At 47.1% G+C, this 19,789-nt stretch overlaps 1 protein-coding gene across 1 annotated transcript in view; it reads right to left on the bottom strand.

Annotated features, from left to right (window-relative positions):
• The window catches only part of Jarid2 (Jumonji, AT rich interactive domain 2), a 336,896-nt gene that overhangs the window by 275,957 nt on the left and 41,150 nt on the right, over window positions 1-19,789 (bottom strand). The window contains exon 3 of the mRNA XM_068388399.1: window positions 9,516-9,739. Coding sequence (XP_068244500.1) covers window positions 9,516-9,739 — 224 coding nt within the window. The remainder of the gene's footprint in view (window positions 1-9,515; window positions 9,740-19,789) is intronic.

Here is a 19,789-nt window from a genome sequence, read left to right as displayed (position 1 = left end):
CTTCCCGCCTGAGGAAGGGCTCTGCCACCCTCCTCAGCCTTGCTATCCTGTCGTCTGATGGAAAGGCTTTATGGAGATTGGTGTCTAATAACATGCCTAGATATACCAGTCGTTGGGTCGGCTGCAGAGAGGACTTCTCGAGGGCACCAGCCAGCCGTTGAGATACCACCACTAGAGAGGTATTGGATCCTTTGACTGGCCAGACAGTAATGCATTGGATCCCTCTCTCTGGTCACGGCTTATTTTTTCTTTGCCTAAACTTACACAGAATAGTTTGGCCTATTCTTTACATATTCTCGTCTTTCCTCATACACCTGACAACAATGAGATACTTAACACTTCTTCACCCAAGGGGTTAATTACTGTACTGCAATTTGTTCAGTGTACTTTCCTCTTGGTAAGGGTAGAAGAGACTCTTTAGTTGTGGTAAGCAGCTCTTCTAGGAGAAGGACACTCGAAAATTAAACCACTGTTCTCTTGTCTTGGGTAGTGCCATAGCCTCTGTACCATGGTCTTCCACTGTCTTGGGTTGGAGTTCTCTTGCTTGAGGGTACACTCAGGCACACTATTCTATCTTATTTATTTTTTTTTTCTTCCTCTTGTTTTTTTGAAATGGTGTGTTGTCTTTTCCTTTTTCTGATTATTTTTCTTCTCAAAACCATCCTTACTGTCCTCCCTTCAGTTGAAGTGGCTATCCTGGAGGGTATTTAGCCTTGCATGGTGTATCGGCTCCTCCATGTTGACCAGTTTTTCCGACTTTTTACTATAGTCTATGGGTATCATCAATCACTTTGTTTATAATTCTGTAAGTATTGTTTTTGTTATAATTCTTGTTAATCTAGTTTTTAAGTATGATGTCTCTTTTTTTATTTCTATTAATTCTTATGCTGTCTGGAGACATTGAGCGAAATCCGGCACCAGTACGTCCTAGATTTCGTCAATGTCGTCTTCTGTATTACAATATTCGTGGTCTTCATGCAAATATCCATGACCTTAAAGTTGCGTCCAGACAGTATGATATTCTTTTGTGCTCGGAAACTTTGGTTTCTAATATGAGGCACTCATCTGAGCTCCTTATAACTGGTTTTAAGAAGCCAATAATGTTGAAACGTGATGCCATCCCTAGGGCCAGGGGAATGGCGGTGTATATTAGGACCGAGTACCCTGCTTCTCATAAGTCCTGCTATCAATGTGGATGTCATGAGATTCAGGTAATAAAATTTTGTGGCAGGCATAACAACTTTTATTTGTGTTCGATCTACCGGAATCCAGACATACATGATTCTATCTTCGATTGTCTTCTTACTATTATGGCTAAGATACAAGAAGATGATAGAAAGGCTTCTTTTGTCTTTGTTGGTGATTTTAATGCTCACCATAGGGAGTGGTTAAGTTCTATCTCTCCTACCGATCGCCATGGCTTAAGAGCTTTAGACTTTGCCTCTGAATCAGGCTGTGAGCAAATCATAAATGAAGCTACTCACAGGTCTGGTAATTGCTCCAACCTCGTATACACTGACTCCCCTGGCGTTATAACTGGTAAGGTTGGTTCTCCAGTCGGGACATCTGATCATGCCTTGATTTCATTATTAGTGAAGACTGAGCAGCCTGTCCCTGATATATAATATTCTTGTAAAATTTATATGAAATCCCAAGCAGACTGGAATGGGATTTTACATGATCTTTTGTGCTTGAATTGGTCACAATTATATAATAGTGTAGATCCTGTTGTCCCTTTGAATGAGAATCTAGTCAACATAATTGATAGGCGTATCCCTTCTTGTGTGCTAAGGTACCGAGTGAAGGACAAACCGTGGTCCAATGATGATTGTAGACGTGCTTATTTGGAGAAACAGGAGGCCTATCATCTTTGGAAGGGTAACAGATCAGATTTGACCAGGAACAACTATACTCAGCTTCGAGCTTTTGCTCAGAGTTTATGCCTCAACTGAAAAGGAGTACAATTTAACCATAAAAGAAACACTTTCTGGTACAACTCAGAAACATAAATGGTGGTCTACCCTTAAATCTGCACTCTTTGGTGTAGATGCAACAGTTCCTCCTTTACTTAAACCAGATGGCTCAGTCACTCACTGTCCAAAGGAAAAGGCAACCCTTTTGGCTGATGTTTTTGACAGTAAACAGAGTAATGAAAAACTTGAACTTCCTCATTCCTGTTTTCCTGAGGCTAAACTAACTAGTTTAGCTTTTCGATCTCGTGAGATTAAAGCTCTGTTGGTGGACCTGGACCTTGATGCTTATGGAGGTGTAGACCCAAATGGTATTTTTCCTTTGTTTTTTATAAAGACAGCAGATTTCTTAGCTCCAAAGTTATCTGTTATTTTGCGCAAGTTCGCAAGAAGAGGAGCTTTTAGCACTAGTTGGAGAATTGGTAATGTTACTCCTCTATGTAAATGTGTTTGTGGTAGCTCAAATCCCACTGATTACCGCCCAATTTCCATAACTCCCATATTATCTAAAGTTTTTGAACGTCTTCTGGCAAAACGTCTTAATAGGTTTGCTGAAGGTAATCATCTACTCCCTAGTTTGCAATTTGGTTTTTGTAAAGGCCTTGGAGCATGTGATGCCCTTCTCACAATCTTCAATGCTGTACAGAAATCCCTTGATTGTGGTCGGGAAGTTCGTATGATTGGCCTTGATTTTAGTGCTACCTTTGACCGTGTTAATCATGAGGCCCTTGTTTTCAAACTCAAACAGTTGGGAGTGGGTGGGTCGTTTCTTAGCATTATTATTGATTTTTTAAGTAATAGATCTCAAAGAGTTGTTGTTAATGGGCACCATAGTGATTATAGGAATGTGATATCCGGTGTTCCACAGGGTAGTGTTCTTGGTCCATTACTTTTCATACTATATACACATGACATGTGGTTTGGCCTAGAAAACAAGCTTGTTGCATATGCAGATGATGCTACTCTCTTTGCATCAATTCCATCCCCTGAATGTAGATCTAGGGTTGGTGAATCCCTTAATAGAGATTTAGCTAGAATTAGTGCATGGTGCAAATTATGGGGTATGAAGTTGAATCCTAACAAAACTCGAAGTATGATTGTAAGTAGGTCAAGGACGGTGGCTCCTCAACATCTGGATCTCAGTATTGATAATGTTTCTTTAAATATGTATGACTCTTTCAAAATTTTAGGTGTGATTCTCGACAGTAAATTTACTTTTGAGAAACATATAAGGTCTCTGTCTTCTTCAATTGCACAAAAAAATAGGCTTATTGAGAAAGTCTTTCAAGATTTTTGGTGATCAATCTATTCTGAAGAAGTGTTTTAATTCTTTCATTCTACCTTGTTTTGAGTATTGCTCTCCTGTCTGGTCTTCAGCTGCTGATTCTCATCTTAATTTGTTGGACAGAAACTTACGGTCTATTAAATTTCTTATTCCTGATCTAGATATTAATCTCTGACACCGTCGTTCAATTAGTTCATTATGCTTGTTGCATAAGATTTTTCATAACTCTGACCATCCTTTACATTCAGATCTCCCTGGACAATTCTATTCTGTTCGTAATACTAGGCAGGCAGTTAATTCTAATAGCCAGGCCTTCTCCATCACGAGGCTCAATACTATGCAGTACTCTAGAAGTTTTATTCCAGCTGTTACCAAGTTGTGGAATGATCTTCCTAATCGGGTGGTTGAATCAGTAGAACTTCAAAAGTTCAAAGTTGAAGCAAATGCTTTTTTGTTGACCAGGCGGACATGAGTCTTTTTATAGTTTATTTATGACATATTTGTTTTTGATGTTGTTAATAGTTTATATATGACATGTCTGTTTTGACGTTGTTACTTATTTTAGAATGATATATTGTTAATTTATTCTCATTATTTACTTATTTCCTTTCCTCACTGGGCTATTTTGCCCTGTTGGAGCCCCTGGGCTTATAGCATCTTGCTTTTCCAACTAGGGTTGTAGCTTGGATAGTAATAATAATAATAATAATAATAATAATAATACAGTACCATGATCCCCAGATCTTGGCAAAGTCCCAGAAGCCTGTCTCGGTGTCGAAGAAGGGTCGACTCCGAGTCTGCCAGGATCAGCCAGTCGTCCAGATATCGGAGGAGACGGATGCCGTTCCTGTGCGCCCACGACGAAATCAGAGTGAACACTCTGGTGAAAACCTGTGGTGCTGTGGAGAGACCGAAGCACAGTACCTTGAACTGGTAGGTCTTGCTGTCTAGGCTGAATCTCAAGTACTTCCTGGAGACTGATGGATTGGGATCTGGAAGTACGCGTCCTTCAGATCCAGTGTGCACATGAAGTCTTGTGGTCTCACTGCAAGTCTGACCGTGTCCGCTGTCTCCATGCTGAACGAAGTTTGTTTAACAAACTTGTTCAGAGCTGAGAGATCGATGACGGGTCTCCAGCCTCCAGACGCCTTCTTTACAAGAAAGAGTCGACTGAAGAAGCCTGGGGAGCCGTCGACGACCTCTTGGAGAGCATCCTTCTTGAGCATGGTGTCGACTTCTGCCCGAAGGGCTAGCCCCTTTGCCGATCCCATGGCATAGGAGCTCAATGACACTGGATATCCTTGGCCGATCACAGAGACCGTACAGGAATCGGCCCCATGTTGCTGCCACCTGTACACGCAACTTTGTAGGCATCCCCCCACAGGTGGACACGCAAGGGGACTGCCAATCCTAGCGTTTACGGCCACGGCCGCTCCCTCTAGGATTCCTGCCTCACCTGGAGGACTTTCCACCCCTCTTGTCCTTGACAGGAAAGGGCTGGGGCTTAGACATCTTCGTCTTAGCTGCCGGACCCTGCTTCGGTGTCCTGCGAGGCTGCTGTTGATGCTGTTGTGGAGCTGGAGGCTTGTAGGGCCGAGATGTGAGGGCCCTTTGGAGGAGCGAATCATGATTCGACTTCCTCCACCTCTCAGCTGTGCGTTCTACATCCTTGGGCTCAAACAAGCTTCCTCCAAGGATGGAGGAGTGTCCGAGCCTGCAGACATCCACGGCGGGGACCTTCAGATGGAAATTCTCGGTCACCGCATCGCGTCGCTTTAAGATCAAGTTGGCCCACAGGTTGGTAACCTGGTGGGCCAGGAACTCGATGGAGCGAGTGCCCGAGAGGAGGAAGGTCTCCAGGGCCTTCCTATTGCTCTCCTTAGACAAGTCCTCGGAGCGCAATAGGATGCCCAGAGAACCCAGCCAGACGTCAAGCCACGAAGTGGCCTGCATGGCACACTTCGCGACCTTCTCCTGGCTAAGGATCTCTGAAGCCGAGAATGTCACTTGCCGGGAGGAGAGCTTCTCACGAGGAGTTCCCCTTGTGAGCTCTTCCACCGAGTGGTGGAGGGGAAGAGCTACACTGGACTCCCCCATGATCTCAAAATACCTCTTCTGCTGTAAACGAGGAGGTGGGAGGAGTTTGTTCCCGGCAGAGGAGCGGCTGGAGGAGGCGAGTTCCGAGAGCTGAGCTTCGACCTTGTCTCTGGCACTCTTCACCCACTGGGACCAAGGCAAAGCTGCACTGGCCCTTGGGGGTTTCTGGGGACCATAGACTTGGTCTAGGACCGTGTCCTTGCCTTCGCGAGGGGCGATCTCCGGGTCCTTGAACCTGTTGAGTTGCCTCATCAGATTCAAGACCTGCCAGAAGGCATGCTCAGACTCATGCTGCTCTCCTCCCTATGGACTGGCAGCTAAGTCTCCCGTCCCCAGAGGCTCTTCTTGGGGAGACACGTGGACGTTCTCCAGGGGTCTGGTTGGCTCTGGACGGATCCGTGAAGACGACTTAGGAATCGTCTTTGAGTCCTTGGGTTCCCTCCTGGGCGGGATACAGGACTCCAGCAAAGAGGTCTAGAAGGTACCTTCCACGCGAGACGTTTCTCTTCCTGGAGGTGGGGTTCCCCCCATTGGTGCCGTGGGAGAGGCCCTCACCTCGCTGGACTCTCCTGAGGACGGAAAGGCTTCGTCCACAGGAGAAGGAGAAAACGACCGCGAAGGGGATGGAGCCTTCCTGACGGACCTCTTAGGAGCCAACTTCTCCCTGGGAGAAGTCACCACGAAGTCCACTCCTCTCCTTCTCTTCAGCGGGGGCGAGTCTGTCTTTGGTCTGAGTCCCAGATCAGCGAGGGCTGGCTTCACAGCCTGCACCACCGCTTTCATCAGGTGACCAAACCAAGACTGACGGGTGACGGACGCAGTGTCAGTAATCCCCGCTGGAGGGAAGGGGATCTCCTTATCCTTCGGAGTGGACGCAACGGGGCCTACCTGAAAAGAAGAAAGGGAAGAATGTTGCCTGGACCTCTCCGGTGACTCTTCCTGGTCCTGGGTGAGAGCCCTGCGCTTGCGCAGTGGCGATCTGGAAGTACGCGTCCCTGTCGTAGGCACGAGCTGCGGGACCCGGCGAGAACGGTGGTCGCGCTGTGGGTTGTGCAATGGAGCATTCAGAGGGTCGCGCGCAGGCGGCTGCTGGAGCGCGGGAGCGCAGTCGCGCGGAGATAAACGCGTGCGGACGAGTGGGAGCGAGGGCGCGAGGGAGCGTTGGCGCGCAGGTGAATGAACGTGCGAGGGTAGAGGAGATCGCTGTCGGTCAGGAGAACGATGAAGCGCAGGAGATCGATGGCGCACTGGAGATCGATGGCGCGTGCGCGAGCGATGGCACGTTGGCGAACGCTGGCGCACCGGAGAGCGATGGCGCGTAGTACATGCTGGTGATCGACTGCGCGCAGGAGATTTTGCGCGTGTGCGCGTCGGAGACCTGTGACGATCCAAGTCATGGGCGCGCTGGCGCTTTGGCGAGCGCTTGCGCACAGGCGAAGGATCGCGTGGGCGCTCAGGAGATCGTTGGCGTGCAGGAGGGTGTCGACGCGCAGTCAGCTGGGGCGCAGGATCAGATGGCGAGGAAACGCGCAAGGGCGAACGCTCGCGGTCGGGCTCAGAAGAAGACTCGTGGGCGCGCGAGCGCGCAGGCACTCTTGAAGTGCGCACCGGGGAGCGTGCGCGCTGTTGCGCAGGCGAAGATGGGCGCACAGGGAGCATGAGGGCGAGGCCAAGGAGTAAGGTCCTTGCCTGCGTCCAGATCCGAAGATCTAGGGCGCGTGGGAGAGCGTTGGCGCGCATCAGGAACAAGGTGCGCAGGTGCGCGCTGACGAGCAGGAGATCGTGGGCACTCAGGAGACCGATGGCGCGCCTGGCGCGCAGTAGGAACAGAAGGGCGCTGACGGCTAGCAGGGGAGCGCTGGCGAGCAGGGGAGCGCTGGCGAGCAGGAGAGCGCTGGTGAGGTGAGTCTGAAGGCTGCAGCTCAGGAGAGCGCATGTGCGCGCGTTCGCTCGCAGGGGAAACCTGACGCGCAAGGGATTTACCCACACTGTGGGAGACATCCCTTTGCCCCGAAGGGACCGGTGCCCGTCGGGTGACGGGGTGAGAAGGTGCCTGCTGCGCATCTGCATCCAGGGGCGAAGGTAGGACTGGAAGGTCTGGCAGGCGTAGGAGATTGCGAGCGATCTGCGGAGAGGTCCAAGGACGTGGCTGCTACGGTCTGCTCCCGACGAGAAGAATCCTCTGCAGGGGAAGGCGGCAGTGAAGGCGACCCGAAGAGGCGCCTCTTAACTCCCTTGTAGGGAGAAAGACGGCTCCTACGGCGAAGAGGAGGACGAGCCTTACGGCGAAGGCGGCCTCGAGGAAGGGCATCCACATCGTCGGTCCTCCAAAGAGGAGTTTCTGTCAGTGCGCTCCCCCGAGGAGGAGACGCACCCGCAGGAGAGACCGTGGGACTCAACTTCCCCCTCGAAGGATGTTCGGAAGGGGAGGCTGAGCCTTCAGCAACGTCCGCAACAGCAGCGGCAGCAGAGGTTTGACCAGACCCGTCGGAAGCCTCTGCCACAACCACGTCGACAATAGACAGAGGGTCTACCTCTGCTATTACCGGCGATTGCTTGACAGCAGCCCCCAACTGGATCAGGTCAAACAGGGCTTCCTTGGAGGGCAAGTCCTTAAGCCCCAAGGAAGCCCAAAGCTGAAAGAGATCATCATTAGACACAGCATGGTCATCATCGTAATGAGAATCAAAATCCTCCCCCGCAAGAGGAGGGGGAGCTGCCCCGCTATGGGAGGCAACGCCCTCTCCCGCACCCCGAGGTCAGAAAACAGAACAATGGCCTACGCTACCACTCGACGGACTCTCACGAGAGACCGACCGAGTGGGAGCTTTGGAGGAGGTTCGGGCGGCGGAAGAAGAGTCCTTGGAGCCTTCCTTCTTCAAGGCAGCCCTTGAAGGAGAAAGGTCTCTCTTGGACTTCTTCTTACGCCGCTGGGCAAACCTCTCCCACTGGGAGGTAGACCACTCCCTGCACTCACTACAAGTTAAGTCTCTGGCACACCGTTGACCTCGACACTGCGGGCAAAGGGCGTGAGGATCCGTCTCGACCGCCGACATGAAAGTTCCACAGGGGCGGCCGGAGAGTCCAGGGCACTTGCGCATAATTGCGATGAAGGTAGAGGCCAACTTCCAAACACACAAAGCTGAAGAAAAAGAAAAAACAGATTAAGGCTGTCAAAAGCGAGGACGAAAGACAGGCACGTCTGCTCATCGTCCAAGCCAAAAGTAAAGTGAGACAATTCACCGGTGTGTGTGTGTGGCGGGGGGAGGGGTAGCAAGCTACCCCTTCCCCTACCCCCTTGCTAACTAGCGCGGAGGTAGTTAACCCTCGTTAAGATCTAATGGCTCCTCATTTTCAGCTACGCCGAAAGTAAACCCTATGTAAATAGCGTGGTTTGTATTTTGGTTACGGAACAATCAAAGGTTTGTATTTGTGCCAGAACAATTCCATCTTTACTTTTATTTTTATTTTAATCTTATATCATTAAATACATAATCATAAACAAAACTGTATGATGTTTTCAAAGTTCTTTTAATAATTTCCATTGGTAATATCTTTATAGTATAGTTATCATATGATGTGAGCACCCAGTAATTAGCAGGTGTTGGCCAATGAATGCTTTGCGAGTTTGTTTTATCATAACTGTTTTACTGTACTACTATTATAATCATTATTCTCACCCTACAGATCATATTGCTGCTATATATAATATGATAGAGAGAGAGAGAGAGAGAGAGAGAGAGAGAGAGAGAGAGAGAGAGAGAGAGAGAGAGAGAGAGAGAGGGGAGAGATAGAGAGAGAGAGAGAGAGATGAGAGAGAGAGAGAGAGAGAGAGAGAGAGAGAGAGAGAGAGAGAGAGAGAGAGAGAGAGAGAGAGAGAGAGAGAGAGAGAGAGAGAGAGAGAGAGAGAGAGAGAGAGAGAGAGAGAGAGAGAGAGAGAGAGACTGTACTAAATTATCATTACAACATTGCTGTAGTGAATTTCAAATTTGATGTACAACTATAACTAATGAGTGAATATTTACAAGAGGAAAAACTTCATTAGAGTTTATTGTGGTAATATCTACGGAATTCCCAAACCAGGGGGGGTATCAACGACAACAAATAAGGAAGTTTTACTGTAGACTGTTTTATCAGTCACAATAGCAACACCATAATACTACCTCTGTAACAAAGAAATGTTAGAAAATCCTCAACAGTTGGTCTCATGGGTACTTCAACAATGTCTAAAAGTGGAGGAGTTGACTGAGGTTGGGCAACAATACGATTTCTTGTATCGTTAGAATTGCTTCTGTCTCTTAATTCTCGTGTTTCTTTCACTGGAGTTGGGGCAGGACTATTTGGTTGTGATCCTTGAGCAAACTTACGTTGCGCATGAACACGTGCTCTGGTAAGAAACAGAAAAGAAATACATAATACTAATCACTTGATAGTTAAAAATTTATAAGGAATAACGAATTAGTGAGTCACTTGCAGGTCTAAGAACAATTGAGTTAAAATGGTATTTTCATTATAAAAATAAATTTTTGAACATACTTACCCGGTAGTTATATATATAGCTTACGTCCTTGAGGTCACGGCAAAAAATTCAAAACTCGCGCCAATCTCCGATTGGATAGCCAGGTGTACCACCTATGCGCCCTAGCGAGGTACCTAGGAACCATTCCAGGATTCCTCATATCTTCCATGCCTCTAGTCTCTAGAGGGGAGGAGGGTGGGAATTTAATTATATATAACTACTGGGTAAGTATCTTCAAAAATTTATTTTATCATGAAAATACCATTTTTAAACATAAGACTTACCCAGTAGTTATATATATATAGCTGATTAACACCTTTGGTGGAGGGTTAGAGACAGCCAATATAGTTGGAATTCTGCTTAAGAGTTAATAAAAACAAGCTTAAGGGTTCGTACCTGATAAGGAAGCTGACTTCAATGATTCTCTGCCTCATATGTCCGCTATCCTTATGAGATCCAGCGATCCTCCCAGGGGGCTGAAGACCTCTTAGGAGCTGTCAAACCAGTGTATATACCTCTCTGTGACAGAAACTCCTCCAATACCCAGTTCCGGGCACTCTCAAGGAACAAAATTGACCACCTGACTAAAATCAATGATTGTGGAAGACTGTCACAATCTCCACAAACAACCATAAACACAAATAAAAGTTCAAAGAGAAGAAAAGGGTATTAGGATTATGGGAATGTAGTGGTGGATCCTTCCCCAACTACTGCACTCGCTGCTACGAATGGACCCAGAGTGTAGCAGTCCTCATGACGAGTCTGAACACTTTTCAAATAATGTGAAGCGAACACAGATTTACTCCTCCAAAAGGTTGTGTCCATTACGCTTTGCAACGATCTAGTCTGTCTGAATGCCACTGACGTTGCTACGGCTCTAACTTCGTGTGTCTTGACCTTTAGAAGTCTAAGGTCTGACTCACTGCAATGTGCATGAGCCTCTTTAATCAAAAGTCTGATAAAGAATGACAGGGCATTCTTTGACATCTGCAACGTGGGCTTCTTGACCAAGCACCATAGAGCTTCTGAATTGCCTCGCAACTCTTTCGTTCTGTCCAAGTAGAACTTGAGGGCTCTTACTGGGCATAGGACTCTTGCCAACTCCTCGCCAACTATATCCAAAAGATTCGGAATCTCAAAAGCCTTGGGCCAAGGTTGAGAAGGGCGAGAAAGCCTAACTGCAATGAACAGACAGCCTTATTATCTCGAAAACCAACGTTTTTGCTAAACGCATGGATTTCACTAACTCTTTTGGCTGTTGCTAGACTAACCAAAAACAGAGTCTTCATTGTAAGGTCCTTCAAGGAACATGCAAGGGCTCAAACCTGTCACTCATAAGGAACTTTAAAACAATATCCAGATTCCAAGCTGGTGAATCCTGGTGCCGTTGCTTTGTTGTATCAAAAGATTTAAGAAGTTCCTGTAGGTCCTTATTATTCGAAAGGTCCAGGTTTCTGTGCCTGAATACGAAAGGTCCAGGTTTCTGTGCCTGAATACAGTCGTCAACCTACTCCTGTACCCCTTAATGGTAGAGGATGAAAAGTTGCGCTTCCTTCGAAAATGTAACAGGAAGTCAGCAATCTGGGCTACAGAGGTACTGGATGAGGAAACAGAGTTGACTCTACACTATTCTCTAAAAACCTCCCACTTGGATTGATAAACCCTGATGGTCGAAGTCCTTCTTGCTCTTGCAATAGCTTTAGCTGCCTCCTTCGAAAAACCTCTAGCTCTTGTGAGTTTTTCGATAGTCTGAAGGCAGTTAGCTGAAGATTTTGGAGACTTTGATGGTACCTTTCAAAGTGGGGTTTTTTGAGTAAATCTACTCTTAATGGAAGGCTTCTTGGAGTGTCTACCATCCATTCCAGTACCTCTGAGAACCATTCCCTTGAGGGCCAAAAGGGGGCCACTAGAGTCATTCTGGTCCCTTCTTGTGACAAAAACTTTTGTACCACTTTGTAAAGGATCTTGAATGGTGGAAAAGCGTACGTGTCTAGATTGGTCCAATCCAACAGGAAAGCATCTATGTGGACTGCTTCTAGATCTGGCACTGGGGAGCAATAAGTCTCTAGCCTCTTTGTCTTTGAGGTCGCGAAAAGTTCTGTGCATGGCCGACCCCAAAGTCGCCACAGACTCTTGCAGACTTGTTGATAGAGTGTCCACTCTGTGGACAGAATCAGACCTCTTCTGCTGAGGCTGTCTGCCATCACATTCTTCTCCCCTTGAATGAACCTTGTAATCAGGACCTCATTCCTTTCCTTTGCCCATAAAAGGAGATTCCTCGTAGATTCGTAAAGGGATATCGAGTGACTTCCTCCTTGCTTGGCAATGTAAGCCAATGCTGTGGTGTTGTCGGCATTGACCTGCACCACTTTGTTCAGAACTGTCCCTTCGAAACTTCTGGGGGCCAACAGGACTGCCAACAATTCTTTCTGGTTGATATGGAAGTTCTTCTGAGTCTCTGACCACAACCCCGAAACTTCCAACTTACCCAGTGTTGCTCCCCACCCTGAGTCCTAGGCGTCGGAACACAACACAAGGTCTGGGTTCTTTTTTTCTAAGTGGTAACCTTTTTGAAACTTGTCCGCCTCGTTCCACCACTGAAGGCAGCTTTTGATGGATTCCGTAATTGGAATGCACATTGTCTCTAGGTCCTTCTCCTTGTCCCAATGGTGATTGAGGTGGAATTGGAGAGGACGAAGGTTCAGCCTTCCTAAAGAGACAAACTGTTCCAACGAGGAGAGGGTTCCCAACAGACTCATCCACTTCCTCGCCGAACACTTCCTTTTCCTTAGAAAAGATTGGAGCTTCAAACTGGCTTGTTCCGTCCTTAATGCAGACGGAAAACCCCGAAAAACCCAACTCCGAATCACCATCCCCAAATAAAGAATCTCTTGTGATGATGTCAAGAGAGACTTTTCCTTGTTGACAAGAAGACCCAATTCTTTCGTTAAATTCGAAGTTGTCTGGAGATCCTTCAGGCAGTGATCATATGAGTGAGCTCTGAGAAGCCAATTGCCGAGATACAGGGAGGCTCTGATGCCCCTTGAGTGGAGAATTCTTACTACATTGAGCATAAGTTTCGTAAATATTTGAGGGGCGGTGCTGAGGCCGAAACATAGGGCTCGAAATTGAAAAACTTCCCCCTTGAATACGAACCTCAAATAATGCACGAAGCTCGGATGAATTGGGATGTGAAAATAAGCGTCCTGGAGGTCTAATGAGACCATCCAGTCGCCTTTTCTTACTGCTGCAAAAACTGACTTTGAAGTCTCCATCGAGAACTTCGTCTTCTGGACAAACTTGTTTAGTGCACTTATATCCCGGACTGGACGCCATCCCCCAGAGTTCTTGGGCACTAGGAACAGGCGGTTGTAAAAGCTTGGTGATTGTAAGTCCCGCACCCTCTCTATGGCCCCCTTCTCCAACATGAGAGACACTTGAAGTTGTAACGCTTGCCTCTTTGCCTCCTCTCTGTATCTGGGAGAGAGATCCACTGGAGCTAAAACCAAAGGAGGATTCCCTGTAAGGGGGATTTTGTAACCCTCCTTCAGAAGATGTACTGACCAAAGGTCTTCTCCCCTTTCCTCCCACGCTCGCCAGAAGTTGAGTAGTCTGGCTCCTACTGCCTGAAGGCGAAAGCAGTCAGACTCTGTTTCGCCCTGTTCCGAAGCCTCTCCTCTTAGCTCTTCTTCCATCGGGCCTGGAGCTACCCTTGCTGGAAGTCCTCCCTCAAAAGGGCTGAGAGAACTTAGGAAAAGTTGTTTCTTCCTTTGGTTTACGGCTAGAAAAAGAAGTTGGTAGGACCTTTCTTGCTGTCTTAGAGACCAGATCTTGCATGGCCTTCTGAGTTAATGCGGACGAAATTTCCCTTATGAGTTCTTGTGGGAACAGCGAGGAAGACAGAGGAGCATATAATAACTCCGATTTCTGAAAGGGAGTAACCCCCAGTGACAAAATGTTATTTTCATTAGTAAAATAAATTTTTGAATATACTTACCCGATGATCATGTAGCTGTCAACTCTGTTGCCCGACAGAAATCTACGGTCGGGATACGCCAGCGATCGCTATACAGGTGGGGGTGTACACAACAGCGCCATCTGTGAGTAGGTACTCAAGTACTTCTTGTCAACAAGAATTTTCTCCTCGGTCCACTGGTTCTCTATGGGGAGGAAGGGCGGGTCCTTAAATTCATGATCATCGGGTAAGTATATTCAAAAATTTATTTTACTAATGAAAATAACATTTTTCAATATTAATCTTACCCGATGATCATGTAGCTGATTCACACCCAGGGTGGTGGGTGGAGACCAGCATACATGTTAACAAAGAAGCTAAGTATCCCGTATCTTATTTTAGCCGTTATTCAAAATAACAAACATAAAATAAATAAGTACCTGGTAAGGAAGTCGACTTGAACCATTACTCTGCCTTTTTAAGTACGTCTTCCTTACTGAGCCTAGCGATCCTCTTAGGATGCTGAGCGACTCCTAGGTGCTGAAGTATGAAGGGCTGCAACCCATACTAAAGGACCTCATCACAACCTCTAATCTAGGCGCTTCACAAGAAAGAATTTGACCACCCGCCAAATCAACCAGGATGCGGAAGGCTTCTTAGCCTTCCGGACAACCCAGAAATATTTCAAGAGAAAGATTAAAAAGGTTCTGGAATTAGGGAATTGTAGTGGTGGAGCCCCCACCACTACTGCACTCGTTGCTACGAATGGTCCCAGAGTGTAGCAGTTCTCGTAAAGAGACTGGACATTCTTAAGATAAAAGACGCGAACACTGATTAGCTTTTCCAAAAGGTTGCGTCGAAAATATTTTGCAGAGATCTATTTTATTAAAAGGTCACGGAAGTTGTGATAGCTCTAACTTCGTGTGTCCTTACCTTCAGCCAAGCTTGGTCTTCCTCATTCAGAAGGGAATGAGCTTCTCGTATTAACAGTCTGAAAATAATAGGATAAAGAATTCTCTGACATAGGCAAAGATGAATTCTTAGCTGAACACCATAAAGCTTCAGACGGGCCTTGTAAAGGTTTTTAAAATAGAACTTAAGAGCTCTACAGGACATAATACTCTTTCTAGTTCATTTCCAACCATATCGATAAGTTTGGAATAACGAACGATATTGGTCAAGGCCGAAAAGGCAGCTCGTGTTTGGCTAGAAAACCAAGATGTAGAACATGTAGCCGTTTCGGATGAAAATCCGATGTTCTTGCTGAAGGCATGAATCTCACTGACTCTTTTAGCTGGTAAAGCATATCAGGAAAAGAGTCTTAAAGGTGAGATCTTTCAGGGAGGCTGATTGAAGTGGTTCGAACCTGTCTAACATAAGGAATCTTAGAACCACGTCTAAATTCCAACCAGGTGTAACCAAACGACGCTCCTTCGTGGTCTCAAAAGACTTAAGGAGGTCCTGTAGATCTTTATTGTTAAAAAGATCAAAGCCTCTGTGACGGAAGACTGATGCCAACATGCTTCTGTAACCCTTGAAAGTGGGAGCTGAAAGAGATCGCTCTTTTCTCAGATATAAGAGGAAGTCAGCTATTTGAGTTACAGAGGTACTGGTCGAGGATACGGATACTGACTTGCACCAGTTTAGGAAGATTCCCCACTTCGATTGGTAGACTCTAAGGGTGGATGTTCTCCTTGCTCTAACAATCGCTCTGGTTGCCTCCTTCGAAAAACCTCTAGTTCTCGAGAGTCTTTCGATACTCTGAAGGCAGTGAGACGAAGAGCGTGGAGGCCTTGGAGTACCTTCTTACGCGTGGCAGACGTAGCAGGTCCACCCTTAGGGGAAGAGTTCTGGGAACGTCTACTAGCCATCGAAGTACCTCGGTAAGTTATTCTCTCGCGGGCCAGAGGGAAGCAACTAGTGTCAACTTTGTCCCAACGTGAGAGGCGAACTTCTGCAGTACCTTGTTGACAATCTAGAACGGAGGGAATGCATATAGATCTGGACAAGACTAATCTAGTAGAAAGGCATCTAAAAGAACCACTGCTGGGTCCGGGATAGGTGAGCAAAGTATTGAGAGCCTCTTGGACATCGAGGTTGCGAAGAGATCTATGGTTGGCTGGCCCCAGGTGACCCAAAGTCTCTTGCATACATCTCTGTGGAGGGTCCAATATGTTGGAATTATTGTCCCTTCCTACTGAGACAAACTGCTAAGACATTCAAGTTGCCTTGGAAGAAATTTGTTACTAGTGAAAAGTCTAGACCTGTTGAACAGGAGAGGAGGTCACTAGCGAACTCGCACCATGTCAGAGAGTAGGTCCCTCCTTGCTAGGAGATGAACATCAAAGCAGGGAGTTGTCCGTGTTGACCTCCATTACTTTGTCTTGAAGGAGAGACCTGAAGCTTTTCCAGGTCAGACGTACTGCCAGAAGCTTCTTGCAGTTAAAATGCATTGTCCTTTGACGCGAGTTCCATAATCCCGAGCATTCCCTACCGCCTAAGGTCGCACCCCAGCCTACGTCCGATGCGTCTGAGAAGAGAACGTGGTTGGGAGTCTGAACAGTCAGGGGAAGACCCTATAAAAGCTTGATAAAGTCCTTTCCTCAGGTTAGACCAGACTTATCTTCCGGAAACCGGGATCGAGACCGCTTCTAGCGTCTTGTCCTTTTCCAGTGAAAAGCTAGATAATACAGAAGAGGACGGAGGTGTAGTCTTCCAAGTGACACCAATTGCACCACGGATGACAGTGTCCTAACCAGACTCATCCACAGCCTGACAGGGCCGTATTCCTTCTTCAGCATCTTCTGGATGGATAGCAGGGCTGGGGATTGATCTTCTTGTTCAGCCATGTCCTCATCAGAGGGTTCCTCATCCGAAACTGATGAGGAAATGGCAACGGAGTGGGCAACGTCTGACTCGCTGAATCCGGTCGCACTGGTGGATGCGTGACTGAGCCGGACACAAGATCAAGGTACTGCTGCACAGTCTGTGAACTGTCAACCATGGGGAAGCGAGGAAGTACAGCGACAACCCGAAACTGTCTAGACTGTCTGGGTAGTACATACAACCCCTTATCGGGTTGCTGAGGTTGCCGCACTGCGTCACAACAAGTCACCTCTGCTGGTTGTTGAACGTCTTCCCAGTGACACACTGAACGTCCACAACCACCTCCGAGAGTAGCATAACATCAACGTGCGACTGGCAACCCACACTGGGTCGCACTGGTGGAGGAACCATCTCAACTGGCGGACGTGAGTAGGATACCTCAGCGTCAACAGGGCGTACAACCAACCGGTAGGAAGGTCGTTGGCAAGAAGGGTCTTCTCCGTAAAAAATCCTCTATCAAGGACTAAGCTTGGACCGCATGTCTTGCAACAAGGCCCAAGGTCTAAGGGAGCAGGTGTGGCAACAGACGGGGTTAGCGACTGAAGCGGAACCATTTACCCTCCCTGGAAGCATGTTATGCTTAAAAAAAAAAAAGTCCATAGGAGGCTAAGCAGCTTAAGGCTCCTCTCCAAATGACAGAGTCCTCAAGGGAATATCAGAAGGAGGGAGAACAGCACTTTCTCATCTACAGGAACCATATCCGAGAAAAGCTAGGTTCTCTCAGTGAGGGTTTCACTGGTGCAAAAGCAGCAGACCAGAAGGCAACGTTATGAAACTGCTTGACAGTCTGTGAACTGTCAAAAACTGAACTGTCAACCACAACAGGAGCGTGAGGACATACAGCACTGGTGTATAAGTAGCAAACCAGAAGGCAACGTCATGTAACTGTTTGACAGCCTGTGAGTTGGCAACAACCAAAGTTGTGTGGGGAAGCCTCAACTCCTGACTGACTAGTTTGCTGCGGGCGAGTGGCGGTAACCACAGTGTGTTGCGGAGGCTGACACACCGTGTCAAAACACGGCAGCTTGTGGTAGCTCACGCACGGCAACGGAGTGCTCTGTGTGTGGGAGTCATCATACATCTGGCAGGGTTGACTGTGCATGGGTGGAGGAGCTCTCACAACAAGAGTGTGAGAGCAGGAAGCCATGCCGGGCGCACAACCGTGGGAGGTGTAGGCCCACGGGTGCATCGTCAACCTTCTCCGCAGTCGGAATGTGGGAGCTGGCAACAACAAAAGCAGAGTGCTGGTGCGTGGGAGGGGCTGCGGTGGGTTGAGGAGCATGCGGTATGGTATGCGGAGCATGCTGTAAGGTATGCGGCTCATGCTGCATGGTATGCGGAGCATGCTGTAAGGTATGCAGAGCATGCTGCATGGGCTGCGGAGAATGCCGCATAGTGCTGGAACCCGGCAGCTCTACAGAACCTTCCCACTGCTGATGCGGTAGCTCACGCATGTTAGCAGATGGTGCAGCAAGAACATGCGTCTGGCAGGGTGGACTGCGCATCGGTGGTGGAGCTCTCACAGGTGGAGTGTGGGAGCAGGCAGCCGCAGTATCTGCTGAGCGCACAACCTCGGCGGGTTGTAGGTTAACAGGTGCATTGTCAACCTTCCAGCACGATACTCCTGCATGAAGGAGCAAGCTGAGACTGTATAGTCTGCAGCATGGACCACTAGGGTCTATGAAAGACAACAACAAACGGAGCTACTGTCCGTTGTGACTGAGGGTCTAAAACAGCTGGTGCGGCAACAGACGGAGTTACTGCCTGTTGCGGTACCACCTTGCCTCTCTTGGGAGGTGTGCAGTTGTCGTACTGCAGCGAGTCCGAACTGACCCAGTGGCTACACCTAGGCCGTTGGACTTGCGCGGAAGGGACCGACTTGCACTTAAAAGCTGCAAGATTTGGTCCATGGTTTCTGCGAGAAACCTCTTCCGCAGACGAGGAATAAATGGGCTCTCTCGTCTTTGTGTGGGTGGGGTGATCACGTCGGCAACGTGTGTAGATACACCCGAAACCACCGAGGGAAACGTCTGTTCGTCGATCAAGGCCTGTGGAACCCATAAGTCGTTCGACATTACTTCTCCCCTGGGCTTGGGAGCTTGTAAGAGGTCCCGGACTAGGTGAACAACTGGCACAAACAGACGAACCCTCGAACGCAACACTGTAACACTTTGCGCATATCACTTTATCACTTTTGATTTTCTGTTTGCACTTATTTCACTGAACTCGAAACTTTAAGTGGTTTGTACCTGAAACACGCAATCCTATCCTTCATTAAAAGGTAGTAATTGCGAAAACAGTTTTACAATGTAACAGAAAAACATAATGAAAGATAAAGAATCCAGTGGCTGGAAAAGAGACTAAACACTAGATCAAATAAACTACGTTTAAAATCTCTCACCGCATAAAGCCTGGGAACAAGAATAAAACTCTAGAAACATTTTACCTTCTTCCCCTATAGCGACTAGGGAGAAGAGTAAAAAACGAGAACAACGTTACCCGCTTGAACGAAACGTTTATCCTCCTCTCTCTCCCTCCGTCTCTATCTCTCTCTCTCTCTCTCTTGACTTAGAACCTGAGAGATGAGCCCAATTATATATCGTTAAAACATATTATTTGTTAAAGGAAAAAAACTGAAAGGTTTCCCAAATAAAAAGTTCCTTTATTAGAATTAAAACCATTTAAGCTAAGAAAGAATGAACGAAACGCTAGAATCGGTTTACTCTTACTGCAACGTGAAACCGTGAAATACTCTCTCTCTATCGTAACGATAGAGCGCAAGTTGAACGTTCTGAACGTCAACAACTGCGGAGACTAAACTAAACGTTAGTTCAACTTTGAAAACAGTACAAGACTATCAAAGAAATTCTTTCAAAAACATTAAAATTAAAATAGCATAAATTCTTAACAGGAAAAACGATATGACGGGCTCAATGTTAATTAACTTCGGTTCCAAGTAAGGACCGCCTACTATTAGGAAAGGTCGCATATAAACAAACATAAAAATTAATTTTTATAAGTTTATAATAAATGGAAAGTTAATCGAAGAGGCCTATAAATGGCGGAGAGATATAAAA

This window comes from Palaemon carinicauda, chromosome 15, assembly GCF_036898095.1.
Source record: "Palaemon carinicauda isolate YSFRI2023 chromosome 15, ASM3689809v2, whole genome shotgun sequence".
Taxonomy (NCBI): domain Eukaryota; kingdom Metazoa; phylum Arthropoda; class Malacostraca; order Decapoda; family Palaemonidae; genus Palaemon; species Palaemon carinicauda.
The sequence above is the reverse complement of the archived record's forward strand: the minus strand, read 5'-3'. Positions and strand labels throughout refer to the sequence as shown.